General features: G+C 42.8%; 3 protein-coding genes across 4 annotated transcripts; 2 read left to right on the plus strand and 1 right to left on the minus strand.

Annotated features, from left to right (window-relative positions):
• Positions 1-32: 32 nt before the first annotated feature.
• On the minus strand, positions 33-3,505 carry usb1 (U6 snRNA biogenesis 1). Of its 2 annotated transcripts, none has more exons than XM_051382259.1 (7): positions 3,054-3,505; positions 2,451-2,590; positions 2,133-2,316; positions 1,717-1,770; positions 1,513-1,618; positions 1,137-1,217; positions 33-387 (listed from the first exon to the last, which is right to left on the minus strand). In XM_051382259.1, exons 1-7 carry the CDS (start codon positions 3,230-3,232, stop codon positions 268-270), a joined length of 864 nt encoding a protein of 287 aa, XP_051238219.1. In that variant the 5' UTR covers positions 3,233-3,505; the 3' UTR covers positions 33-267. The 2 variants fall into 2 exon arrangements, with proteins under 2 accessions (XP_051238219.1, XP_051238218.1); XM_051382258.1 differs by having other exon boundaries at positions 2,451-2,593.
• A 340-nt stretch (positions 3,506-3,845) lies between these two features.
• znf319b (zinc finger protein 319b) lies at positions 3,846-10,585 on the plus strand. The gene is made up of 3 exons (XM_051382252.1): positions 3,846-4,209; positions 5,203-5,358; positions 5,446-10,585. Exons 2-3 carry the CDS (start codon positions 5,354-5,356, stop codon positions 7,304-7,306), a joined length of 1,866 nt encoding a protein of 621 aa, XP_051238212.1. The 5' UTR covers positions 3,846-4,209; positions 5,203-5,353; the 3' UTR covers positions 7,307-10,585.
• A 1,589-nt stretch (positions 10,586-12,174) lies between these two features.
• Positions 12,175-26,155, plus strand: csnk2a2b (casein kinase 2, alpha prime polypeptide b). The gene is made up of 12 exons (XM_051382257.1): positions 12,175-13,268; positions 13,721-13,832; positions 15,143-15,244; positions 17,433-17,483; positions 17,766-17,825; positions 17,985-18,068; positions 19,942-20,052; positions 21,166-21,267; positions 21,791-21,891; positions 24,240-24,388; positions 24,565-24,648; positions 25,429-26,155. The coding sequence occupies exons 1-11, from the start codon at positions 13,165-13,167 to the stop codon at positions 24,639-24,641; spliced, it is 1,053 nt and encodes a 350-aa protein (XP_051238217.1). The 5' UTR covers positions 12,175-13,164; the 3' UTR covers positions 24,642-24,648; positions 25,429-26,155.
• The last annotated feature ends 1,690 nt before the right edge of the window (positions 26,156-27,845 follow it).

The raw sequence follows: 27,845 nt of genomic DNA on the forward strand, positions 1-27,845 counted from the left end.
TAATACCGTCCAATGCCAACCCAAAACTAGTATAAAACTAGTAGGAACTTTATTTATATACAGTATTACAATAACATTAACATTCTTTATTCTTGCTATGGAGCTTTGATTGTCTTTGCCGGGATGTGTCACACATAGCCACATTCCTAACAACTGTATGGCTTTAACCATGCAATTTAATCCATTCTCTTGATCTGATCATGTTTCCAGCTCATTTATGGTGGTCAGGAGTACACGGCTGTAAAGGTCCAGTGGTCAGTGTGTAGGTTATGTCAAATGTTCGGGCTCAAGAGGGAAGCGGAAGGTCTTGTTTCCCGTCCTGCAGCGCAGCTCCGTGCAGTCCAGCCTGAGCAGAAATGGTCCTTCTTCACGGTCATCAACCAGACTCTGAGGGTCACAAAATCAGAGCGTCAAGAGTAACCAGCTGGTAAATTCTGTGCAAGTCATTCAGTCAAAACTGCTGTGACTGCTTATCATGCGCACCCAGCGTTAACCCAGAACGGTCCTCAGCAGTGTTCAGCACAACACACATGCAAGAAATAACCGACTGCTGTATGAGTCTAACAGAGATTGCGATCTAAGCCTCAGAGAGGAACCCTACATCCAGACTAGAGCCTGATGGTCAACAGTATATCTGCTGATAATCTTTTTTTTAACATTAACACACATCCAATTTGTTAAAGAATTATGACTTGAGTGGGGCATTTTGCAGCTAATAAAAGGACTTCTAACAGCTCTTGGTAGATAAACTGATTAAGACATCCTATAAAATTACACACATATCTTTGGCATTTTTAATTAGGGGTGTATGAAAATATTGTAAAAACACTTTATTACCTTTTGTGTTTAAGCCCCCAACCACTAGATAGCAGTGTTGTAAATGTAAACTGAGGGCTATGATGTTTGTTGTTAGACGGACTGTGATACATACAAAGGCAGAAGCCCACTGTTCTGGTTGCACAAAATAAGTTAACTTTTTAATTTACTCAGCTTTTATTTATATTGTGGCGTGGTCTTTATAGCTTACCTAAAATCTGTTTTTTTAAATTGCAATATATCGCAATATACTGAATCGTAATGATTCACAACGTCAGTGTTGTTAAGTTCAGATGGACAGACACAAGCCACCCTAGTACCTGCAGCTCCTGAATGCACTCCTTCATCTGTCCCGTCACATCTCCCACACACCAGGCCAGACTCACGTGGAAAGATGGATCCTAGAAAACACATCAGAGGGAACATTGGGGAGGGAAGACATGGATGTGCACTACTCCAGATTCAGGCATTGACTTACACTTACACTGAAGACTGTGCTAGGTACTATAATGTAAAAACACACCTGTTATCTTATTATCTTAAAATGTAAATGGAATGTTTGCTACAGCATAGAAGAACATAACCCACTGAGCACATTTGCTGTGTTTACCCAGGTATCAACATATCAACAACAGAAAAAGACTAATTCAAACTTAAGAGTGAACCACAAAATGGTCCAACTGGTTGAACAGAGACCTTATAGAAAGTGTCCAGGTGAAACTCTGTCATTGTTCTGTCCACTGCTTGCACCAGCTCCAACAACTGAGCATGCCCAGTACACACTTCAATCCCCAGAAACGTCCTGCAGGGGATGACAGACAGACAGAAGTGATGCTCAGACATTTAAAACACACAGACAGTCATTAAGATTGAGGACACAACTAAAGGCACTGACTGTACCTCGTTCTCTCAGCATTACAATAGACCCTCAGTCTTCCCGCTGAGCACACAAACCTGGCAACAGGAAACACATTTAAATGAAAGTTCCACTTTAATCAGCTTCTGGTGTAATTTTTAATATATTTTTACTATTCCACTTACTCCATAGTACTCCTTATTCACCTTGCCTTGAGATAGTTATATTTATGGTAATACAATGATTATATATAACTGCACTCTCTTCATTGTTTGATTTCTCTATCATTTAATTTCCTTTTGACCTTGTTTTTTTTCTGTGATATATTTTGGTTTCATTTCACCACCACAACCCTTTATTAAAACATTTTTTGTAATAAATGTGTAAAGCAAAAAAAAGCAAAAATGAAATCAAAAGGAACTTAAGTTCATTCATCCTGTGTTTGGGTGTTTGAGCTAACCTCTTGCAGTGCAGCAGGCCTGCCCTGAGGCTCTGTGTGAAGGGTTGGATCCAGTGGTGTCTCAGCACCACCGTCTGAGACACGCTGAGGTGGAACTCCTCCTGCGGGGTCAAAAGCACACCACGGGCCCTTGCTGCTGAGAGGAGCTCCTCCAACAACTCCCTGAACTCCTCCTCAGGATGGTCTGACGTGGGGAGGAGACAGACAGAGAAACATGCACACAAGAAGAAATGAATGTGAGGCATCAGGTTGAATAAATGAGCACAAATCGATCAATGATAACTACCAATCATCAACAGCAAAGAGTGCTGGTCTTACATGGCAAATAAACATAGGTGGCCCAGTTGCCTCTCTCGTGTTTGAAGGAGCGGACGCGTCCACCATGAAGAGCGCTGTCTTCAGTCTGTGAGTCCACTTCCTCTGGAAACATGGCCAACAGGCATCCAGGAAGAGGCAGCCTGCTGGAATACACAGCCCAATATGAGTGCTCACCTTCATCTTCCAGCTGTTTAACACTAACTACGGAAGCCCACTTCTGCCAGTAAAATAAAAAAAATAATAATATGAAAACTCAAAGCCTCAAAACTATGAGATAAAAATGTATAATTGTAAGATAGAAAATTCATAATAAATCGAATTAAACTTGTTATTTAATAACTGTTATTATTATTATTTATTATCTCATAATTGTTACTTACCATGAACACTTTATTACCAAGGCTAAGTTTTCATCTTTTTTTTTTTTTACTGACGGAAATGGTCTTCCATATAAAAGACCTTTAAAATGGTTTAATCAGACAAGTTTAATAAGTAATCACAAGTTATAATGTGAGGTCTATACTGTGACATCCTCCTTATACTGGGCCCCCACACACACACACACACACACACACACACACACACACACACACACACACACACCTTGTTTTAGGAACCTGTTCCTCAGTTTTTGGTTTCTTCCTCGTTGGACAGCCATCGTTACCATCATCTTCCTCTTGGCACTTTCGAGAGCAACTTTTGTTTCCAGCAGTCGCCTCAGTTTCCCCTTCCTCCTCCTCCTCCTCCTCTTCCTCGGAGCTGCTGCTGTAGCCGACCAGCATCCTGAAGGCCGAGCTGTGTCAGCACATGTCAAACATCACGCATGTGAAAGAGCTGGAGAGCCTCGGTATTGATTCAAACTACAGCGGAAACAAACATGTTGGCTTCTAAACGTATTTTCAAACAAGCAGCCGGCGTATCTTCCGCTAAGTCTGTCGCTTCCGATGTAAACAACCCGTTGTAATGTTAATTTAGGTCCCAGTGAAACACAGCCCCACCACTAATGGGTTCCCCTTTCAGAGGTTTACTACAATTCGTGTACAGTGCATGGATGAGGAAGAAACTAATGAAGAAATGTCTTCATTAGTCATAAATGGATCCATGTCATACAGTCATAACAATATTTAAAGAGGTGACAGGTTCGGGTGCACCTAGAGGAAGACGTCGTTGTTCTTACTGTATAGTTTTGTCTTATAACCACTCACTAACACATCTTACTCTCTAGTACAACAGGAATCCAATGTGGTGGACGATAATACTTCTGCAGCAGAGTTTCATTAAAGCCATCATGTACCAGGTTCCGGGTGTGTGTGTGTGTGTGTGTGTGTGTGTGTGTGTGTGTGTGTGTGTGTGTGTGTGTGTGTGTGTGTTGTGAGCGTGCCAATTAAGTCTTGGTTTATTCATGTTCCCGTGCGCGGGCAGGGGCTCAGAAGCTAGCCGATAGCTAGCTACCAATTTCTATCAAAATGCCTATGTTTTCGCCAGCCGGGAGGATGCCCTAGGAGCCAAATAAATGAACACGTGAAACGATAGCGTTTAGGGGGTGATTTGGGAAATCGCGGGAGAATTTTCGACCATTTGAATGACCCGCAAATCCAAATATTTTCCGGCCCCTGAAGCCACAGCGCTCGAACAAGAGAGCTCCCGAGCACCGTCTGCGGATGTGAAGAAGAGACCTAGCGGTATTTGGGGGAGTAGCTAACCTACTACAGACTGGCATCTATCGGGGACACTCAGGAGGCTTTTCTAAACACTCCAGGTATGTAAATGTGGAGCTTCTCATCCCTGTTGACATGCACCACTCACTAACAAACGTGTCGGTTGCTAAGAGGCTATTCTTTTCCCGTGGCTAGCCCGCTAACGTTAGCTCTTTCCTGCGCCTCTGTGGCTGCGTTAGCAAGCGGCTAGGCTAGCTAGCTAAGCTATGCTGATTACACTGATCTTTGCCTGGAGACGAAAAACGTTATGATGCGCAGACGCTGCCTTCCACTTTTTTTTTTTAACCGCGAATCGTTGAGCATTTGGATTTCTGCATAGACAGGGGTGGTACTGCATAACCTGAATAATAAAGAGTTGAATATACGACTTTATCGTGAATTGTTTGTGCCCTGCTGGGTATGTTAACGACTGCTCGCTTGCTGTGTGTTTCTGCGCTCACGGATGTTGCACATTTCCTAATCGTTAACGATTATATCTCATCGCATTGGGATGCTTTTAGCAATGTTAACACACTGTGCAACCCACTGTAAGAGTGTTCCTCCCGTCCATGTACATGGCTCTGTGACTTTTGGATGAAGATATGACTGATGTGAACACGTTTTCATCACTTCAACCGTTGTCACATCCGTTTTGTCTTCAGTCGGAGTTGCTCAGTGAGCTGGTGTGTGAATGTGAACAATCCGCTCTGGTATTGTGTTACAGAGGCTGTCTGGCGCCCAGCTGTTGTAAACCTAACATTGCAACATGTCCTACACTATTACTAATCCATTAATGTGAATGTTTCTGCTTCTGCTGGGTTTACACAGGTGGGTCGTCTGGCTCCTAGAGCTGATGGAGGGAGGTTGCAAACGCACATTAGCAATTTCTCTTCATTTTTTGAAAAGCATTTTGCTACACAAATATTCTTTTTTGGCCAGTGTGTACTTTTTGTTGCACCACATGATGTTGGAGAAACGACATAATGCTTAAACCCATAGACACCGTTGTTATCTGCCCATTGTTTGACTCACTATGACTCTCTTTTTCCATACAGATACCACTTGAAGGCCAAGAATAAAGTTAAAGTAGGGGAAGTCTGATATCCACGCAGCTGTTCTCCTCTGTGCATCTGTTCCCGCCATTATATCCTCCCCTACTACCTCTCCACCAAGCACCCTCGCTAGTTCTTCACTGCTGCTACTGCAATGGAGTGAGTTTCTTGTCTTTTTATCTTGACACACTCTGAAGCCTATAGCCCATTATTTAAATATGTGCCTATCTCCCTTTCTCACTGCAGTTGGGCCACACCAGCTGCCAAACTGAATCCCTACACCAGAGCCCGCATGACAGAGGCCTGGCAGCAGCATGCGGTCGCTCCACCTCAAGTCGTCCACACCATCCCTCCAGGAGCTGAGAACGCGTTGGGCTGTGCTGTGTATGGCATTGTACTTCAGCCAGATGCCACGTCTTTGCAGCAACAGAGTCAACATGGACAGCACAGCCAACACAGCCAACAACACAGCGGGGGTCAGCAGCTTGGAGGCGGGCAGCACAGTCAGCAGCAGCACCCCGCCCAGGCCCAGCAGCCCTCCCTACAGGTAGGGACGGAGGGAGGACACAAGTGTGGGGCCTGTGGACACGATATCTCCCACCTGGCCAACCCACATGAGCACCAGTGCATGGTGAGTCAGGACAGGTCATTCCAGTGCACACAGTGCATGAAGATTTTTCACCAGGCGACAGACTTGCTAGAACACCAGTGTGTTCAGGTGGAGCAGAAACCGTTTGTGTGTGGGGTGTGTAAGATGGGCTTCTCTCTACTCACTTCTTTAGCCCAGCACCACACATCCCATAACAGCACCAACCCAATGAAGTGTTCAATATGTGAGAAGACCTACCGACCCGGTTCTTCTGGCAACGTCACACCCAACTCAAATAATCCCCAGCAGTCCGGCAGTGATGGGGCGTCAGCCAGCAGCAGCTCATCCATTCTACCCTTTCCCTCGGCCCGAGACCGGCCGTACAAATGCTCTGTTTGCCAGAAGGGCTTCAAACACCTGTCAGAACTCACACGGCATGAGAGGGTGCACACAGGAGAGAAGCCCTTCAAATGTGACACATGTGACAAGGCCTTCAGCCAGTCGTCACACCTACAGCACCACCAGCGAACACACAGCAGTGAACGCCCATTCAAGTGTGCTGTTTGTGAGAAGAGTTTCAAGCACCGCTCCCACCTCGTGCGCCACATGTATGTGCACTCCGGTGAGCACTTGTTCAAATGCAACTTATGTGAGCTGCACTTCAAAGAGTCGTCAGAGCTCCTCCACCACCCCTGCCACCCGCAGGGTTCTCGGCCATTCCGCTGTGCCACATGTGGTAAGGGTTTCAAGCGGCCATCTGACCTGCGCCAACACGAGCGCACACACTCAGAGGAGCGTCCCTTCCACTGTGATGAGTGTCAGATGAGCTTCAAGCAGCAATATGCGCTGGTGCGCCATCGACGCACACACAAAGACCCTACTGACCGGCCATTCAAATGCAATCTGTGCGACAAGGGCTTCATGCAGCCCTCTCACCTCCTCTACCACCAGCACGTCCACGGCATGGACAACCTGTTCAAGTGCGCCTCATGCCAGAAGGAGTTCAGCCAGTCAGGAGAGCTGCTCAGACACAAGTGTGGCGAGTCGTCAAACACCTCGCCCGACAAGCCGTACAAGTGCGACGTGTGTGGCAAGGGCTACAAGAAGAGTTCCACGTTACAGCGTCATCAAAACTCTCACTGCCAAGAGAAGCCCCTCAAATGCTCGCTCTGTGACCGCCGCTTCCTGTCCTCTTCGGAATTTGTCCAGCATCGCTGCGACCCGTCGCGGGAAAAACCGCTGAAGTGTCCTGACTGTGAAAAACGTTTCAAATACTCTTCAGACCTGAACCGACACCGGCGCGTGCACACAGGGGAGAAACCGTACAAATGTGGCCACTGCAACAAGGGCTTCAAACAGCGCGAGCACCTGACCAAACACGCGAGCACGCACTCCAGAGAGGGCCAGTTCAAGTGTGTTTGGTGCGGCGAGCGTTTCAGTGACTTGGGCTCTTTGCAGGATCACACGGTGCAGCACACAGCCGATGGAGGGGGTTACCCTGTGCCCCAGTGCATATAAATCCTTGGAAACTTTTTCTCTCAAACAGACAGTCCCCTCAACTCCTGTCCTTTTGTCTATCCCTTGTAGGCTGTTTATTCAGCCTAACTATCACCGCATCTGCAGGACAGACCAGGCTGTTATTAATGCACTCATTCACTTCAGTGATACATCAGGTTTTCATTGCTTTACTAACCTGCCCAAAGCCCTCATTCCATAAAGTCCTGAGGAGGCCTTTTTCTCTCCATGTGCTTTCCTTTTTGTTCCACCTCTTTTTATTCTTTTACCACTCCCCTGTTTCTCAGCCACACGTTCAAATAGTTGATAGCAGTGAAGAAGCCACAACCACTTAACTGCCATCATTTATATTTGGACTGAAACAGGTACCATAATACAGGCTGATTTAGCAAATACTTAGATCCTCCTAAAAAAAAAAAAAAAGAAAAAGACATTGTCTTATAAGAGACATAAATTGTTTGGTATAGTGTAAGGTGTGCTGAATTAGTCAATATAGGCGAGACTCACCTAAACTGACTGGGCCACAAACGTTTTCTTTGCCGCTGGAGTATCCACTAGAGGGGGATCATTCCCTTGTTTTTTGCTTTCACCCTCTCTTTCTCCGACTACATCTCTTCCCCCCGGTCTTCAGTTTCTCCCTCGTTCTTCCCCCTCATTTGTGCTTTTGTTTTGCATCCTCTTTCGGTCTCGGCCTGTCGCTGTTTAGTATCAGACGAGTGGAAAGTTTGATTAACCCCTCAGATGCACATGCACTCAGATTCAGACTTCAGATGCTTTTCACCCCCACACGGTCATAGTATATCGTCTATTTTGGTCCCGACCCAATTCCCACGTCCCTCTGAGTTCTAGTACTTTACTTATTATTTATGAAGTAGCCAGAAAGCTCCTCAATGTATGTGAAGGGAAATGGGGTGGAGGGTGGAGTTTGGGGATTTATAGTCCTATAGTGAAATTATTCAGATGATAAAATGTCTGTGAGCGTATGTGTGGGCCATAGTTATGGCTACCTCCCGTTTGTACCAAAACACCAGGATGAAGCAGCACCCGATCCCAAAGGTGTGTAGACTAACTAACCAGCTGAAGTTAACCAATAAAACCCCCAATGATCGATACCAGTCTCTCTTGTCAGTATAGACATATATAGAAATATATATTTCACACCTAATGTACTTGTCATATTCCTGCAGAGGTCTGTGCGGTTAGACTTATGTGTCCTGGAAATGTCCACGTTTTGAACATTACACTTCCTCTCAGCCTGTACATACTGTGGATGTGTGGAAATGTCAGAACTTGTCTTTCTTAAAAACAATATGTAAGAACTGTTTTTGTATTCTTGCTACTTTTTACCATGTTAAATGTTTTGACAAAGGCTCTTTTGTTGTTTTTGTAGTCCATGTAGTGATTGTATCGGTATGTTGCAGGGAATCTCAAAGAGCACCCTGCGCGTGTGTGTGTGTGTGTGTGTGTGTGAGTGAGTCTGAGTGTGAATGTAAACAGTATTCTGTCAAACAGGGAAATTCAGACTGTAGAGAATCGTATTATAAATGTTTAAACAGACCTGCGCCTTTTTTTTAATTTACTAACCTTACTGGTCTGTCAGAGCTGTTTCTGCAGGATGAACCTGCACTTTGTGTTACATATTTTCCATGTTTTGAAAGAAATATTAATACTGTTTGTTCTGTTACAAGTTGCATTAAGGTTTACGTTGTGTCTCAGAGGGAATGACACCTTCCTCCTCTGTGAATGCTATGAGATTGTAGTTGCACTTGAGAAGCCTGGAATGCAAGTTGGTTTTACATGTCAGCTGTGATCGCCACTGTTCCTTTTTCTGATCATCTGGGGAGCTGTTCCCTCTCCCCTCTCCCCCTCTGTCACTGTTGATTCATGGTTTGAGTGCAGTATTGAAAAGTGTTGAATACAAACAGAGGAGGCCAAGGAAGTAACTTTTTTTTTTTTATTCTGGCTTGCAGTTCTTTTCTTTTTGTTTTAGCCTTAAAGTGGCCACAGTACCTCTCTGCTCCTTCCTCCTCTTCTGCTCTCTGTCTTTGTCCTTCATCACCATCATCATGCGAGGTCAGACGGTTGGTTCCACCAGCCATCATCTTTCCTTTTTTATTTTCTGAATCTGGCATTATAAGACTTTGAGAACAACCTGGACTTAAAGTAAAGAAGTACTGTATGTATTTTTTTCACATTTGTTTTTATTATTTTTAATGCGTATTCTTTAAATTGATATGAATATCTATATTCCTCGAGGGAGAGACCAGGGCCTTGGGTGAGTTTGTGATGAAGGCTGGCTGGTTTTTTTTTTTTTTTTTTTTTTTGAACAATGTAGAATTGTTTCTAAGGCCAAATCACAGAAGACACAATTTCTACACAAAGAATTCTGTAGGGTGGTGGTGTGAAAGTTGAGTAATTACAACAAAAACTGCATCAGGAATCAATGAAGGTGGGTTCATATTTGCCAAGACCTACAAGTACTCAAGAATGTTCGACTTGTTAATTGGTGCTGATACATCATCAGATGTGCATAATAAAAAAATAGTCGCTCCAGGTGCAGACCAAGGACCTCACATACTGTGTTGACAGTAGACTTAACATGTAATAATAATAATAATAATACAAGTGTCTGTTCACAGCCCAATAATTCCAACCCTGCAGCACTGGTTTAGTTGTTTGTATCAGTGAGGGCAACTGTGTGGTCGTGCATTTGTCCTGTGTGTTATAGAGTACTGTTGAGGTGTGTGAAACATTAACGGACCAATCTGCAGTGAGGAATACTGCAAAGTGAAAGGGAGAGCTGCACTGATCAGTGTAATATCTACGCAGTCAGGGAAAGGAGAGGAAACTCTCCTGTATAAGCACAAATGAAATAAATCCACCCTCTTGCATTTTAACTGATGGTTCTAATGGAAACATTTGGTTCAGGCACCAGTTCACCCAGCCACCATCCTCCTTCCTTTTCAGTTCCAGTAAATAAACCCGTCAGACCCTGGTGTCTCTTGCTCTCTGCATGCTTGCTGTGTTAGTTCCTGTGTTCTGTCCCTGGGAACTAGTGCCCCCTTCCTCCTCCTCCCCCTCTTCCTCTCCTCACAGCACTGTTCCCTCCTATAGCTTTTTTCAAATTGTACTGTAGTTTATGTGAATGATGTTGAAAAAAAAGAAAAGAAAAAAACTTTTGTGGCGACGTACATGTACATTCATGCTAAGATTATCTGTATGTATGTAGCATTCAATTACACACAGCACTAACAAATAAAACTTTTTTCATTTATAAACTTACACGAGTCAACTGAGATACAACATTTTTCTGATTTTGGAGAGATATTGTTGACATTTTGGGGGGAGGGTTGTTTTTTTATTTCTCAAATATTTAATTGTATCCTTTAAATGTATTATTCCAGCCAGAGCACATTCACAGACCCATTTGACACCAGTGTTAGTACTATAATGAACAAGATCCTTTAAAAATAAAAGTGTAGAGGATAAATACAACCACAAACGTCTGATTAGACATGAAGTATCCTTGAGCAAGACAGATATTCACAGCCTCAGTAGGTGGTCTGCTGAGGGTGCCAAAATAAAAGAATCGTCCTCTGTGGATTAAGTGTTACAGAATAAGCCTTGAGTGCAGACTCACATCTACACAACAGCTGTGTGTCAATGGTGAGCTGTTGAGAAGACATTATTTACAGTGCTCACATTTAGCTTTCTTTACCGGGTATTGGAAACAGAATGGACTGCAATTGTCAGAAATAGTAGCACTCATTGTTAAAGATGACCCATTTAATTATTATGTGTATATTATATTTCATTGTATGATTATTACTGATGCATTAAGCAGCATTGTAATGTAGATATTCAAGGTGGAAAGCATCTAATGTGTTGTATATAACAATTTTTAGACGTATATAATCTGTAAATAAGCCACTAACTACAGCTGTCCAATAAATGTACTAAAGAGTGCATTTCCCTCTGAAATGTGGAGTTGAATTGAGTATTTAAGTGCATTACTCTGCACGCGCGTTTTCTTCAGTCCATGGCGATCCCAAACCCCCACACACACACACACACACACACACACACACACACACACACACACACACACACAGACTCTCATATGTTAGCCAAACTGCAACTATGACACTGACAGCTCAGTTTACATTCAAAACCGAATCACAATGTGCGTAAAACCAGAGGTCACCAGTGGCGCAGCGGGAGAGCGCATGCCATACAGCCTGCTGCTACCACTGCAGGCCTCATGTGATTGGATGATCTAATTCATATCAATTGTATTATTCTCATATGGAATGAAACCTCTGCCGTGCCTGTGCCTTATTTTGTTGTAACAACATGTCACCGTGCGTAGAGGCCAACTCAGCTGTGCGTAAAAGCGTACGTTTTACAGGCTTTAATGTGCGTTTTGATATTTATTTGTATGCACTTTTGGAACAGCTGTCTGTAGGACTGCACATGTGATTGTTTTTTATTAATGACGGATAGACAGATATCTGATTTCATATCAGACAACAACAAGATATAATATAACAAACTCTTATTTGACACTTTTAATTAGGGGGGCTGTGAACTTTTGATTAGAGCAAGTTTTTTTTTTTATGACCCTAATACTGTACTTTTATTTCGGGAAAACGACAAACTTGTTTTTTTTCCTTTCTCCATGAGCCCTCTCGGGCTCCGTATAATTCAGAGGTTTGGGGGGAAATGTTGATATAAAATGCGGATAAATGCTTGACAGACAAAAAACCCGTGAGACTTTAACGTGTGTCCCTGTCTCACATCCTCCCCAGCAGAGGGCGCTGTGCCCCGGCTGCTCAGCCCAACATCACATTCCTCATCTTCACCCCGGCAGGCAGCTGCTTTCACATCCGGGCGGCTCTCTCGCTCCTCTTCAATCGCAATCCGCTTCCCTTCCCTGCGCTCTCGACCGGGGAGGTCTGTGGCTGCAGAAGAAACCCCCGATTCCCGGGCCCCCTCCATCGGCGTCTGGTACCGGGCCACTGAGGCGCTGCATCCCCGCACAACCGGTCGCACATGACGCGGGCTCCGCCGATGGTGGTGCACGGCGCCGAGCGCTCCCCGTCGGTGCGACATCTCCGCGCTGAAGTAGCATCGCAGGCTAACGTCAGCTAACAACATCGATCTCTCTCTGCTGCTCCACCCCCCCCCCTCTCCCTCCGGTCGACCCCCGCTGCTACCGATCCGTCACATCAACAGTTGATTGATAGCTTACACTGGACCACCGAGGGCAAGCCCCCCACCCCCACGCCCCCCCACCCGTCCGTCCATCGGCTAGCGCAGGAAGCCCACCCGTTTCCTCCCCTTACGTTTTCGGATTCAGGGCCCGCAAAGAGAGTATCTTCAACCCGTGATTTTTAGATCACCGACCCGCTCTCCTCCTCCTCCTCCTCCTCCTCCTCTGTGGCCTTTTTAGGGGTCCGTTTCCTCTCTACCTCAACACCCCGATGCCTCCCCGTCCCTGTATGTAACCTCAGCTGCACTATCACCCCGACTCTGATCAGCCCCACCTCCGAGCCCCGCCGACACCGGCTCTGCTGCTTCTGACAATCCGACCCAGGAGCGCTGCTCGGCGCTCACTTACTGCGGCGAACCCCGGCGGACATCAGCGGTTCTTTCCCTCCCTTTTCTCTCAGTCTGGCCGCAGAGGGAAGCTAGCTGGCCGGCTGGCTGGCCTGTTCCACTTCACACCCACACAGACAGCAAAACCAATTACCAGTCTACCCCTACAGCCGCCTCCCCCTCCAGTTTATCCGTGACACCCCCCCCAACCAGCAGATCTCCCGTGACACACGCCCCACAGCGCCCGAGCCTCGGGTCTCGCCATGCCGGGTCCGGTGGCCGGTAGCAAGTCCCGTGTGTACGCAGACGTCAACACGCTGAAGAGCCGGGAGTACTGGGACTACGAGGCCCACGTACCCAACTGGAAGTGAGGACATTTGTGTTTACTGCAGGTTGCTGTAATTGCATGCATGTGATGTCTGACCACAGCGGATAATGGCTCTGTGTGTGTGTGTGTTGGTGGAAGAGGGAAAGTGTGGCAGATGGGTGTCTATTATTATACATCTAGCTGTGAGGGTGCGATGACAGGGTGGTGGTACAGTCTCTCAGCCCACTACCCTGCTGTTCTGCACTGTCTAACACTTTCCTCCATCACCTCCATCTCTGTCCCCATGTCCCCCCTGTCTGTTGAGTAACATCTGCCCCGAGATCAGAAGCAGAAATGCCTTCATTCCCCAGGGCAGAGCTTCATCTCAGTGACAGAAGAACACTTACTCAATACTTACGGACTTAACTGCACACTGACGCTGAAAATATTATTCTTTCTTTTCTCACAAAGTCACACTTTGCTCTGCACTGTTTCTCTGCCCGTCCCTATAGCAACCAGGAGGACTACCAGCTGGTTCGTAAGCTGGGCAGAGGGAAGTACAGCGAAGTGTTCGAGGCAATCAACATCACCAACAATGAGAAGGTGGTGGTCAAGATCCTGAAGGTGAGCAGTTGGTGGTCTGGAGCCCTCCCCATGAAATAGACTACAGTATACATTGTCAGTGAGCGTAACATCAAGAATGAGAGTCTTGATTCTTAAAATTACTCGGAACAGACTCAGAGATTGGATGACAAACCCTGCTGACCTTTGTTGACAGCACAGGCTTAAAAAAGGTGGTGCCACAAGGTTTTCTAGCAGATGGTCATTTTGTGTGTTGGACTATTAGATAGATGTTAGAGTTAGTGTAAAAACATTTAGTTGATTAAGCAATTACTTTATCCCCCAATTTAATCTGCTTCTGGTTTTTTCATCATCAAATACTTTGTTAATTATTATTATTATTGTTATTATTAAAGTAATTTCCAAATTCCAGCTTCTAAATAGTGACCATTTCCTACCTTTTTAAGTGTTTTTTTGTTGTTGCGATATATGCGATAATATCGTATGTTGTCATCCCTATTGTTACTATTACATATTTATTCTTTTGATAAATGCTTAAATATATAAATTAATATTCAAATGAATAAATTAGATAAACTAATATAAGCTGAAATTAATACATGAAAATATGACATTAATACATAAATGTTGGTCATTAATGAGGAAATGAATACGTCTTTATTTCTACATATCTATGGTATCTATGGTAATGAAGTAGGCGCTACTAGCTGCATTCTATCCAGGATTGGTTAGAGGAGCGTCACTTTGCCTCACTACTGGTGTATAAAGCTGACTGGTGCAGCTGCTACTGATGTGAGATAGCTGCAAGCTCTTCAGCTTCAGCCCGATTCGCTTGGCAAATGTTCACATATTTATTAACGATTTATATGTCATTAAAGCTCCACTCCAAAAACAGCAGTAATTGAAGTCATTAAAGGTCCAGTGTGTAAGATTTAGGAGGATCTATTGGCAGAAATGGAGAATAATATTTATGTTTTTATTAGTGTATAATCACCTACATTTTGGAATGAGATAGACCTACTTGGACGGATGAGGATGCCTGTTTCCATTTCCATTTAGCAAGGGACAAAGAGTCAAAGCCAGTGTCAAGTTGTCTGTCAGTCATTTTAATGTAAACATCCCCCTCCCCCGCCCACACTAAATGTCTTTGAACAAGGATTGACAGACGGATGCAGAAGAGTGCTACAGCAGCAGGATCAGCAGCTTCAAGATCAGGAGTCAGAAATAGCACATGGGCCAACGTCTCCGCTTCTACGTCTTGATGTGAATTTTCTTTTTTTCTTGTCTCATACTCCAAGATCTCTCTAAACCTCTGCCTTTGTTTTCCCCGCTTGGTTTTCCTGTGGAATTAGCCGGTCAAGAAGAAGAAGATCAAGCGAGAGATCAAGATCCTGGAGAACCTGCGAGGAGGGACTAACATCATCCGACTGGTGGACACAGTCAAAGACCCAGTGGTAGGCCCGCTAACTGCATGCCTGGCCTGTTAAAATAAGGAAACGGATGTAGAGTGATTGGAACTGTTGTGAGACGTTAGTTGTCTTTTTTTATTAGGTGCCCTGATTTCACACAAGGATGAACATAGCTCAAGTTACAGAGTTTGCTTCATCCTATAAGGACATTATTATTAGTAATAATAGTTATAGGACTGTTTCTTTCCCAATACCAATTTCGGTGCCTGAACTCGGGGTATACCAAGTTAACAAGTTCCCTCTTAAAATCTGTAAACCTCACTGCATGAGCCTGACTAGGAACATCATTTCATATGTAAAGAGATTTAGGATATAACTACACGTCCTTTCTTAAAGGCACCCTGTGGAGTTTTTTGTAAACAAACACATTATTGTTAACATTCCTTGTTTCTCACCACAATACAAGTAAACTATCATTGGAATTAGAGCTTTGATTCTCTGGCCAAACCTGATTGGACCCAACACAACCCGCCTGGGTTTGAGCCCAAAACTGCAGCTGTAGGTCGGACTCGGGCTGACACAGAATTAGATATTTCAAAATATATATATATATATATATATATATATATATGTTTAATATTTTATCATTAATGCATGCCACTGTAATAAATTAATGAATTATTAGTTTTAGGTAATAATTTGAACTGTATTATATGCACAATGTAGTTTACTTTAGCTTGCAATAAATAATATTTAAAAAAGCTGAAACTTCAGGTTCGGGTCAGGCTCGGCCCCAAAACTGCTACCATGGTTCAGACTCGCACAGAATTCTTTCAGACTAGGCTCGGGTCAGGCTGTTTTGCGTTGCGGTGGGCCTGTGTGTACACATATGCGTACGCAAGCATGTGCACTACAGACAACAAAACGAGATCCCACTCATAGAAACCTTGCTCCATAGCACTACTAGTGGTCAAAAACTCTCATGGTGCCTTTAACTGTAAGTGGAAGCTATGAGTTGCTATGTATGTAGTGGCATTCCATCACCACAACAAATAAACAGGGCAGAACAGGAAAGAATTGTATAACAACACTGACACAGATTTTAATGTGAATCGCCACTTAACAATTTCAGCACCAGTACTGTAACATATTGCATCTCTGCGTCCCTAATTACGTTGTGATAAAATATGTTTCTCTGCAGTGTAGTTCACACTTTAGGTCAACACAGAAGTGTTCTTTATTTTGTTCCATCATTTTAGAGTTCATATGAGAAAATCAACTTGAAACTTATTGACTGTATTTCTGTATCTGATGTTTTTGTTCCATTGAATCTTATCAATCCCCAAAAATCACTCTTCTTGCAGCATGTGATCAAACAGCTACCTTACACCTGTGTCACATATGGATATTTAAAGCACAAGTAAGCAACTGCCAACTGGGTAATGATGGGTTTAAGGAAAATGTGGATTTTTTGAGTGATTTCAGCTGTCGCAACTGATATAATCACTTTTGGGAAGCACTGATTGTTGATTATCAACTGGATGTGATTATTACTTTTATCAGGGGGGTGAAACCTGGTGCTGCTGTCAGTGTGGATGGAAGGAACGTTGTTGTTCTGCTGCTCATGTTGTGATTATTTTAGTTTATGGGGTCAGGGTTCCCACTGGTCCAGAAATTTAAGCAATGTAATCCAGTAAAGTAAAGAATTATTTGGAGAGTTTTACAAATGGGCTATGTATGGATATGTTCAGTAATAAGTCTGTGCTGGAAACCAGAGTCAATACCTCCTTTAGATAACTTTTCTGAGTTGGAAACCATAAACAAACCAGGAAGGAAGAGTATTTTTAGGCCATGGAAGCACACCGACTTATCCAGGGCGTCTTACAGTGCAGTGGTGGGAACCATGCAGGCTCCTTTTGTTTGGGATCAAGTTTCCTGTAAACAACATTTGTTAGAATACTTTTATTATTAGTAGTAGTAGTATTAGTATTATATTCACAGTTTTTGGTCTGTTTGCTTGAAATCAAGCAGAAACGACTGCTCGGCCGTCTATGTAACGTGAGGCAGAAGGTTTACCTATGTGTCCAGTTTGGGTCCAGTTCACTTCCAGTAAGATCACACACTGGGGTTGTCAAATCTGTGATTATTCAGGTGACTGAATCAGTAATGAGCCACATCCTGCTGTGTTTTCATCGTTGTTTCCCCTCTCTGTCTCTCTGTGGCGGCTGTACAGTCCAGAACTCCAGCGCTCGTCTTTGAATGCATCAATAACACAGACTTCAAGGTACAATGATCACCTCTCTTCTGCATGCTTCTGGGGCTCTGCTGTCATTTCTTTCACTGTAATGCCATAAGTTATTTTAACTCAAAAAACTTGTTGAAACAGATTAAATCGAAAATTAGTAGTAGTAGTAGTATTCTTGATTAAGCAGCTAAATGAACTTATCTGGTTTTACAGTGTTGAGTTGCCATTGAATGTGTTCAGACCCAGCCAGGGCAAAAGCTGCAGGGGGCATCAGTTTTTCACATTGAAGATTCAAATGCTGGAACTTGTTTTTCCTTGCAGGAGTTGTACCAGAAGTTGACAGATTATGATATCCGTTTCTATATGTATGAACTACTGAAGGTGAGACCTGTAACATACTTTCAAAATGTTCAATTCAATGAATAAGACATTTTTTCACTTACTCTAATCTTGGCATGGTTCCTGGGAATTCAGAAGACTGTGTACACATATTTATATATTTGTCTGCTCTGACATTACGTGTTTGTGTGTGTCTGCCAGGCTCTGGACTACTGTCACAGTATGGGAATCATGCACCGTGACGTCAAACCCCACAATGTGATGATCGACCACCAGTTGAGAAAGGTAGGTGGTGCCCTATATAGTTCTTTTTTTTTTCTTCACACACCCACACACACTCTGAATATTATCTCTCGGCTGCTATTTCAGCCTCTCTGTCTCTCTCTCTCTCTCTCTCTCTCTCTCTCTCTCTCTCTCTCTCTCTTTCTCTCTCTCTCTCTCTCGCTGTTTATTTTCATTCTGGCTTTCTTTATCCTTTCATTCCTTTCCTTTTTTATATTCTCCATTTGAAAAGGAGTTAGACTATTGTTGTTTGGTAATGCATTAGCCTTGGTTTTTATCCGCACGGTGTCTAAATAACAGCACAACTCATAAATGTGTGTTTTGTTGCTGTCTGTTGGTGAGTGCTACAACACAATTCACTCTGTACACACTTCATGAAAGCATTTATTGTGACTGTGCTGAACATATGACAAAGGAATATCATCTGTCGAGACATGAGCAGTGACGGCAGAACAGACAAAGTAAAGAGTGCAGAAAATCTGTGTCTATCAAGAAAGAAGAGGATAGCCAAGCTAGGACTGCAGCCATAGCCACTGGCTGTTACTAGTGGGCATGCCTCTTGCTGTGGCCTTGGCTAATGGCTATTGCTATAGTTATAATGTTAACTGTGTCTGTGATTGAGACTGTCTGGCTTGCTTTTTTTGTTTTAAAGGTACAGTGTGCAGGATTTAGAGGCTTCTAGCGGTGTAGATTAGAGCTGCACAATTAATCTCAATGTTATGGAAATCACAAGATGGCCCAGTGCAATATCCAAATCGCAGAAGCTGCAATTTTAATAAAGGTAAAATGTGTGACAAGCACCATTCTAATGAACTGCTGTTGTGCTGCAGAGATGCCCTGACCTACAATAGCTTATTCTCCAGTTTTAAGAAAACACATTTGCTTGTACAGACCCCCGGACTCCAGGGAAGGCAACTGTAGGCGTCTGTAGACATCAATGGCTAATTCTAAGGTTAACAAACATAACTAGTAGTTATGCATATTATATTTCATTCCATATTCCATTTCTGCCAATAGATCCTCCTAAATGTTACACACTGCACCTTTAACAGTACTAAAAATAGTTACACTGGCCAAGAAAGTATAGCCATAATCACAGCAACAGCAGTGTCCACAGCTGTTGTAGCCATGGCTACGGTCTAATCACAACTACAACCTGTCACAACTGCAGCTGTAGCCAGTCATAATAATTAGTCTGTGCCTGCTAGTTTAACATTAGCTGGGAAGGTACAGGCTTGTGGCCGTGTTACCTATCGTGACCGTGACGTATTTTCAGCCCCAGTCTCAGCACAATGTGATTAAAATATCAACCTAGAGGGAAAACAAACCAAGCCAGCTAATACGAATAATGCTGCCACATAACTAGCATGTTAACCGCAGAGCCTTACATAGATTAAACATAAAACACAATTGCTGTTAGGCTGACATGATTGATAAAGGATCACAAACTCGACCTCATACCCACAGCCAGTGGCTATGGTTACAGTTGGCCCTGCTGGGATTTGTGGGAATTAGAGTGAAGAAAAACATAAACTACAAGCATCAAAATAAGAAAAACAGTATGTTCATCAGAGGATCCCACTGAGTAAAGCTGTATTGATTTCACTGCCATCTGCTGAGCAACACCATATTAAATTCAAATATACATGGATTCTTACCAGCCTTGGCCAGTAGGGGGCAGCAGGCTAGCATAAATGAGAATTAACCCAATATACCCCACAGAAAACATATCACACACTCCTGTAACAGTGTGTGTTGAAAGGTGATATTCGGTTACATCTGGTAGTGCTGTGTACTTCCTCTTTCTCTATATTCTTATATATTCAATATTCAAAACTGTGAAGTGAATGAATTAGGATAACTTGTGTTTCCATAGCTACGCCTTATAGACTGGGGTTTGGCAGAGTTCTACCACCCATCCCAGGAGTACAACGTCAGAGTGGCGTCGCGATACTTCAAAGGCCCAGAACTCCTGGTGGACTACCAGGTAACATACACACACCTTGAATCAGCCCACATTCAAACACCCACTGACGTTGTTCTGGACCCAGACTTTCTAAACACCCTTCAGAGAGACTGAACTGTACACATAACAGTGATGTTGATAGGTTTTCAATGTGGTGAGTCCCGAATAAAATTTGTTATTTGATAAATTGTAGCGTTGAACTCGTGTTTTGTGTTATTATGTGGTTTAATTATGCTCATATTCATGTGTTTTGGAAATGAATTACAATATTACAGAACATTTGGACCTGAAAAAAGTAATTGTTAAATGAGCCACATTTTACTTTATTTCCCAGAAAAACAAGCTCATGTACATTCATTATTTCAAAGCCATTTTTTGGCTTAGGATCGTTGTTTTTGAATACTGAGTCAGTTCTACTTAATGACAGTGAAAAGGTCCACATCTTGCACCGTCAAATATTCTCATTGTACAAATTCCCTTATCGATTGTTTTTCTTTGCTTACCTGCCAATGTAAACTCGCCAAGGAGTGTTTATCAGTTACTTCACAAAATCCGTATGAAGCACTCTTCCAATCGGCATAAATTAGATCCGACACCGTGCTTTACATCAGTTCAAGCAAACTTCACAGAGAACAATGAGGGCAAAACATCATCACACATCTATTATAACAAATCTTCTCTTGTCTAGCTCAGCTAAAAACACAAAAGCACAGAATCTGTCAGCATGTTAGCGTGTCGTTCACCACCGAGCCTGCTTGTGAAAAACACAGAGCTAAAAAAAAACAAACTAGACGCAGTAAAGACTCTGAGCTAAAATGTATTGACTGCAATTGGGTAAATAACATAAATAAAATATTTTGTTTCCGCACTGACTTGTTGTTCACAATAAACCTTCATGTGGGAAAAATAGGGAGCGTCGATGGTGAGTTGACTGCGTGCTTTTGGATTTGAATGCATAAGAGACCCAGGACGTGCACCTAGCAACATCACTGCGCACACACACACACACACACACACATTTTTAAAATGTTGCCAGTCACACATTCATGAGAAAATGTTATCACCACACATGGATAAATCTGACGTCTGTTGTTCTCATCATCGGCAGTGCTGTTTGATGATTTTGTGTTTCAGATGTATGATTACAGTCTAGACATGTGGAGCTTGGGCTGTATGCTGGCCAGTATGATTTTTCAGAAAGAGCCCTTCTTCCACGGACAAGACAACTACGACCAGGTACCTCTGACACGCACTGCGCCGCTCCCACACACTAGCACACAACAGTAGCACATTTGTATCAAATGAGACAGACGAGTCAAAGGTCATTGATTAAAGAATCCATGCACACATACTGAAAAACACATGAAAACAATCTAATAGTTTAGCTTACTTTTCTGCACACACACAAGGCTGTTTGTATCTCAGTTAGGCACAGGAAGTCCTAAACATGTAATGGAGACAACCTGTATTTGTACCCTGGACCTTTATCAGATGTAGTACCTCGCTCTCAAGTGTCAACAGTAGCAAAAGGAAGGGGGCGCTGTCGTTCAGCACAAACAGAGCTAGAGCTCTGAGAGTTTCTCACAAGGGGGGAAACAAATGCTGTCTTATCAGGGACAAGTCAAACCAACAAAGAAAGAATAATCTTCTTGAATAGAGTTTTATTTGTGAATAAATGTGTCAACCATAATGTGATAAGATTTGTTCATATTTCAGAGTGGTACACAGCGTTTAAACCTGGTGTGTTGTGTTTTTTTAGTTGGTGCGAATTGCCAAGGTCCTGGGGACAGACGAGCTCTTCGGCTACCTGCGTAAATACCACATTGAACTGGACCCGCGCTTCAAAGACCTGCTAGGACAGTAAGTCCACTCTGACTTTGCCTCTGGGATTCCCATCACACTCCGCTTATTTTTACCTACAGAAGCTGTTTGGGGGCTGAATGCAGTGTAGAAGTCAAATTAGAATACAGGCTAAAAATATCCTGAAGGGCAGCAAAGTGACGTAGTATGAATATCAGAAGAGCCTCTGCCCTGATAAAGTCCTTGAGGAAAATACTGAAACTGCTAATTTGATATTTTACACTTTCAGCATGCATATGCCCTCTTGTGACTCACACGCAACACTTGTGGTAGTAGTCAGGAAATCTTTAAAGGTATTTAAAGGTAAAAGGGTATTGTTTCGACATGGTATATTTATGTAAAAGTGACTGAGGACAACAAGATTTGAATTTGGTTCACCATTGAGTGAGAGCACTGCAGCTGCAAAACAAGCCACATAATCCTTGTGGGCAATTGCGCACTGTGAAGTACGTCCACTAAAGTGCTTGTTTGCCACTGAGTGGCTCAGATTGTTATTATATCTGTATTATAGGTATAAAACATTTGCAGCATCCGTTTTATTTAGTTTCCATTCACATATCATTTTGCTTTTGTTTTCTTTGCCTTTTTTTTAACAAATTGTTATGTTTCTTGGTATCACTGCCAAGTGTCGATGGAATCATCATCTTTTTATCTAAATCCTTGGAAGACACACTGAGGGAGAACCGTAATTTATAATAGTGCCGAGGTACAAACATAAAATAAGAGCAGACACAGTAAAAACATCTGAGAAGCTAGGAGGTAGTAACGAAGAATACTTGGCTAAACAAGGTAAAGGTGCAGGAATTTACAAAGAGGTAATCAATAAAAAGATTAAAAACAAAAACATTTAGAATCATTTAGCAATTAGACCGTCTTAGCGGTATTTATGAGGACTTCTTAAAGCTGCAGTAGGTAAATAGGTATCTAATTTTTTTTTAGAAAAATAACTTGTTATATTTGCTTTGTGTCCTGACAGTAGTACTGTACATGAGACCACTGGCCCATGAACGAAAACAACCAATCAGCATCAAGAAAGACAGTTGATTGCTGAGTCTCATTCTCAGGGCGTCAAATACAGACGCTTTGGTACCCTGGGAATGAGACTCGACAATCAACTGTCTTCAAGATTTCAACCAATGTCTTTCTTGGCTCTGATTGGTTGTTTTTGTTCAGGCCCAGTTGAGTCTTGCAAATACCATTATGAGCACTAGGAGGAACCAGAGGAACCGGATATTTTTCACAGATTATCTGTCTCATGTTCTACTGTCAGGATGTAGTGAAAGTGTCAGCAAATATGACAAAAAGTAATTATATAAAATTTACCGACTGCAGCTTTAAATGTTTTTGAAGCAAATTCCAAGTATGAAGCACACAGAGAAAGCAGATCTTTCCAACTCTGTACGAAGTTTAGCTGAAGGATCATGTTTATGAGCGGGTACAATGGCTAGAGAAAGAAAGCAGCGCTGAGAGAATTTGTAGAATAGCTTTATAAATAAATAAATACAAGTGTTGATCTCTCCTCGTGGACAGAGCTGGCAAGCCAGTTTTTTGAGACTCCCGTGAGACTGCAGAAATGTGAAACATCTTCACCTGACCCATTCACTAAAACCTCGCTCCCTAGCACCGCTACTGGTCAAAAACTCCACAGGGTACCTTTAAGTTCTGTGTCACTGCAGCGGCACTTAAAGCAACGCTGCTGCTTTATTGTTCACAGCCCAGCTGTTGGGATAAATGTATGTCCTATGTTTTTGTCAGCGAAAAGTGACAGAAAATGACTCAAGCGGTTATGTTTGAATTCTTTGTGTGTGAAAATGAATTACCTGCAACCTCTGAGGTTACTGTTCTGTAGCTAACACTGCCCTATGACCTCTCCATTTTATGTGCTAGGCAGATAGAAACACACAATAAATGCTGTGCAGGCATAATGAACAAAATGGGTCACCATCAGTAGACGTCCCCTCAATGGTGTGTGTGTGTGTGTGTGTGTGTGTGTGTGTGTGTGTGTGTGTGTGTGTGTGTGTGTGTGTGTGTGTGTGTGTGTGTGTGTGTGTGTGTGTGTGTGTGTGTGTGTGTGTGTGTGTGTGTGTGTGTGTGTGTGTGTGTGTGTGTGTGTGTGTGTGTGTGTGTGTGTGTGTGTGTGTGTGTGTGTGTGTGTGTGTGTGTGTGTGTGCGTGCGTGCGTGCGTGCGTGCGTGCGTGCGTGCGTGCGTGCGTGCGTGCGTGCGTGCGTGCGTGCGTGCGTGCGTGCGTGCGTGCGTGCGTGCGTGCGTGCGTGCGTGCGTGCGTGCGTGCGTGCGTGCGTGCGTGCGTGCGTGCGTGCTGCGTGCTGCGTGGTGCGTGCGTGTGTAGGCAGAGCAGGAAGCGCTGGGAACAGTTTGTGCAGACAGAGAACCAGCACTTGGTGAGTCCTGAGGCTCTGGATCTGCTGGACAAGCTGCTACGCTATGACCACCAACAGAGACTGACCGCCACAGAGGCCATGGAGCACCCCTACTTCTGTAAGCAAGACACACACAGCTTTCACAGGCAACACACAACAGGAAATGTGCTCAGTATTAAAGCTGAACCTCTGGCTCCTTTGTCCATTTATAGCCTGAGTGTTGTTCTGGCTTTTAAAGTGGTCCTAGTAGCAGTAACTTAAGTGTGAAAATGTGGTTTCTCTCTCCTCCTGCAGACCCAGTAATAAAAGAGCAGTCTCTGTCAAACTCCGACAACAACATGGTTTCCAGTGGCAACACTACGGCGCGGTGAAACGCAGGTAACACTAAACTCACTGGTCACCTTTATTTATTCATTTTTTTACATGTTTTTTTTTATATTCAGACATTTTTAATATTCAGAAGGGACTGAGGAACCCTTTTTTTTTTCTTTTTTTTTTTTACAGATTATTATGTGTCTCTACTGTCAGAATATCGTGAAAGATTCAGCAAATATGAAAAATAAATATTATAAAGGTTACCTACTGCAGCTTTGAAACAACCAAATAACTAATAGAAAAAACTCACTGAATTCAGAAATCATTGGATTTGTCAAAAACTAAGCCTATTAAGAATGTTTGTTTGTTAAAAATATAAGAAATGCATAGTACAGACAGAATTGTATAAAAAGTTTGTAAAAATATCAGGAAACCTCTGGTGCAATATTGATCAAACTGAAACTAGAGGCTGTGGCTCAAAATGAATCTAAATCACTTATTTTACCCAAACCTCCTGCAGTTATTGTGTTTACTATTAGACAGTTTATCGGTTGTTCTGTACTGTTATTGTTATGCATTGAATATAATAGGAAATAAATAAAATATGTAACTTAGTCAGGGGTTGTCAGTTTATGATAGAAAAGGGGTCCCTTAAGGAAAAAGGATGGGAACCACTGTGTCAGAGGACTGCATCATTAATGGGTGACAACATGTTTGCTATCACTATTCATATTGTAGTAAACTGGGAAAATCAAACATAAAATGTGATGATTTGTGTGATCATGTCCCGTCTTTCTTTTCCTCCTTCTCACTCTCTCTGTTATGTTCTCTTTCTCTCTACAGAAGTGAAAGAAGAAGGATGTTTGTTACCTCAACTTTGTACCCGGTTGTGACAGTAACTTTGACAAGTGTACAGTGACAATGGATCAAAGTAACTCTGACCAGTTACACACAGATATGTGCATACGGATACACACACACACACACACACACACACACACACACACACACACACGCTCACACATACACACACATTGATGCAAGCACACCCTCGATACAAACAATACAAACACACATGCAGACATGTATACATACACCCTCCTCCTCTGTATCAGTCTGCGATTGGCTTGTCCTGGTTCCCTGTCCAGCAGCCCGACCAATGAGCTTGAAGCTGCTCCCCCATCGTCCTTTTTCCTCTCAGCTCAGTCTCATGTACTCATGTAGGTCAACAAGGACAAACTACTTTTAAAGACAATTCAGTCCCTCCTCCTCTCTATGTCTCCTTTATGTCATCCCCTTTGTTTGCATCAGCATGGAGAATGAACAGGAGTGTGAGCCTGTACAAGTACAAGTACCAACCCCCCACCCCCCCTCCCACCCCCTCCGACCTGTTCATCCATCCGTCTGTCTGCCCCCCCTTCCTCCCTCCCCATCCTGTTCCCCAACAGACAGACAGACGTCTTAGCACTACTCCAGTTCTGAAAGTGGCATGGTGGACTCTCTCTAGATAGAATGATGATGATAATAATAATAATATTAATGAAAAATAAATGATTTTTATTTAGATGAACTCTGCCTGTGTCAAGAGTGGATTTATTGATCGTTGTTGAGGGTATATGACATCTCTCAGGTTTGAGAAATCGTTTTGAAGGTGATATAAAACATGAGGATTGGTTGAGGAGCACTACACTGCCTGTAAGAATAGTCATAAAATGTACAGATGGGGTTCTAACAAAAACCACTAATTCAACAGTCCTGCAATAAACCTTCATGAAGAGTTTCTGATTCTACTTCATGATCATTTTGGAGGCTGTGGTTTGTGGCGCTGTTGAATTGTATTGCATTATTGTCAGGTGTTTCTGTTATTTTATCCACCCCGTTCATATCATTGAAGGTAGACTAAATAACGCTCTGGCTCCATGTGAATTACTTTTTCATTTTGATGAGATTTCAGCCCTCAGGTATGGAAGCACATTGCTGCCACACCAGAAAACAGATCAATAACACATTATAATGTGAAAAGTTACATTTTTTATATTTTCATGTTATGTGCAACATAGAAATGTAGCATGTTATAACAAACATGATAATATAATAATATATTTTAAATGATTGTTATTTTTAAAAAGAGATTTTTTAAAAGAAAGAAAAAATATATATACATAATTTGGCTGAATTCTTATAAAAGCCAGAAGTGGAACTAAAGCGAAAGAGCCTGCTTTCATTGCTAAGCTGAACCAAATAATCTGACTCACTACAAATAGCCGAGGTCCCCATCCATACTTAAGAGATTTAAAAACGGATGCTTGCATTTTATTTTTTGTTTGAATTGCCATCCTTTTTCAGCATCACCCTCACTCCCACACACACAGATGTGTAATCAGTGAAAACCTTCCACTGACTCTATTTTAAACCCCAACCTGTAACCTCTACTCTGAATCATACATACTGTAGCCCAGAAAACTGGACCAAATGACCTGTCAAAGTACACCTGCACAGAGCCTCTTTAATGAGAGTGTGGACACCAATCAGCTGATGAACTAAGTGTGTAAGTGAGTATTTGAGTATGAAAGCCGAGCTTGAGTTGTGCTACTAGCTCGTAGCCAATTGGATGTATGTCGCTCTCTGTTTTTCAAATACCCAAACTCACTTTACGTACTTACCTACAGCACCAAACAGAGGTCAGATAAAGCCTAGCTGGTTAATGTAGAGGAGAATTTAGCAGCTAAAGTGCCAGATATTTCCTTCAGGAGTAGGTAGAGACCAAAAACCGAGCTAAAAGAGAGTGACTATGGGACTTCGATTTATCAGGTGGACAAAAATGGAACTGGAATTAATGCTACTGTTGCTCCATATCTGCTGGATGTGTAAACAGGCAACTGTTTGCTAACAAGTGCACCATGTGATACTATGTCAAGGTTGTGTTTACAGCTTTTTTCCGCTGCCCCAAAGTGGCCAAAAAATCAGTTAATGCAGTCTTAAACCATATGGCTCTTTAGCAGTTAATGAATTGGTTTTCGAAAGTATGTTCTCCTGCTAGTCACTAACTTTATCTGATTTCTTTGCTGGAAACAACACTGATGAGTGTGGAGTGAATCCAAACAAAGTTGCGTGCCGTAAAACCAGAACAATGAGCTGAAAGATTCTTAAAAACCTCCACAAAGCTAAGAGGAACTGTCGTCATTTGATCCATTGGTAATTTGACAATCTTAACTAAACTTATCCACTATAATCAGGCAGGTTTCATTAAGACACGATTA

Source organism: Dicentrarchus labrax, unplaced genomic scaffold (assembly GCF_905237075.1).
Source record: "Dicentrarchus labrax unplaced genomic scaffold, dlabrax2021, whole genome shotgun sequence".
In the NCBI taxonomy this organism is placed as follows: domain Eukaryota; kingdom Metazoa; phylum Chordata; class Actinopteri; family Moronidae; genus Dicentrarchus; species Dicentrarchus labrax.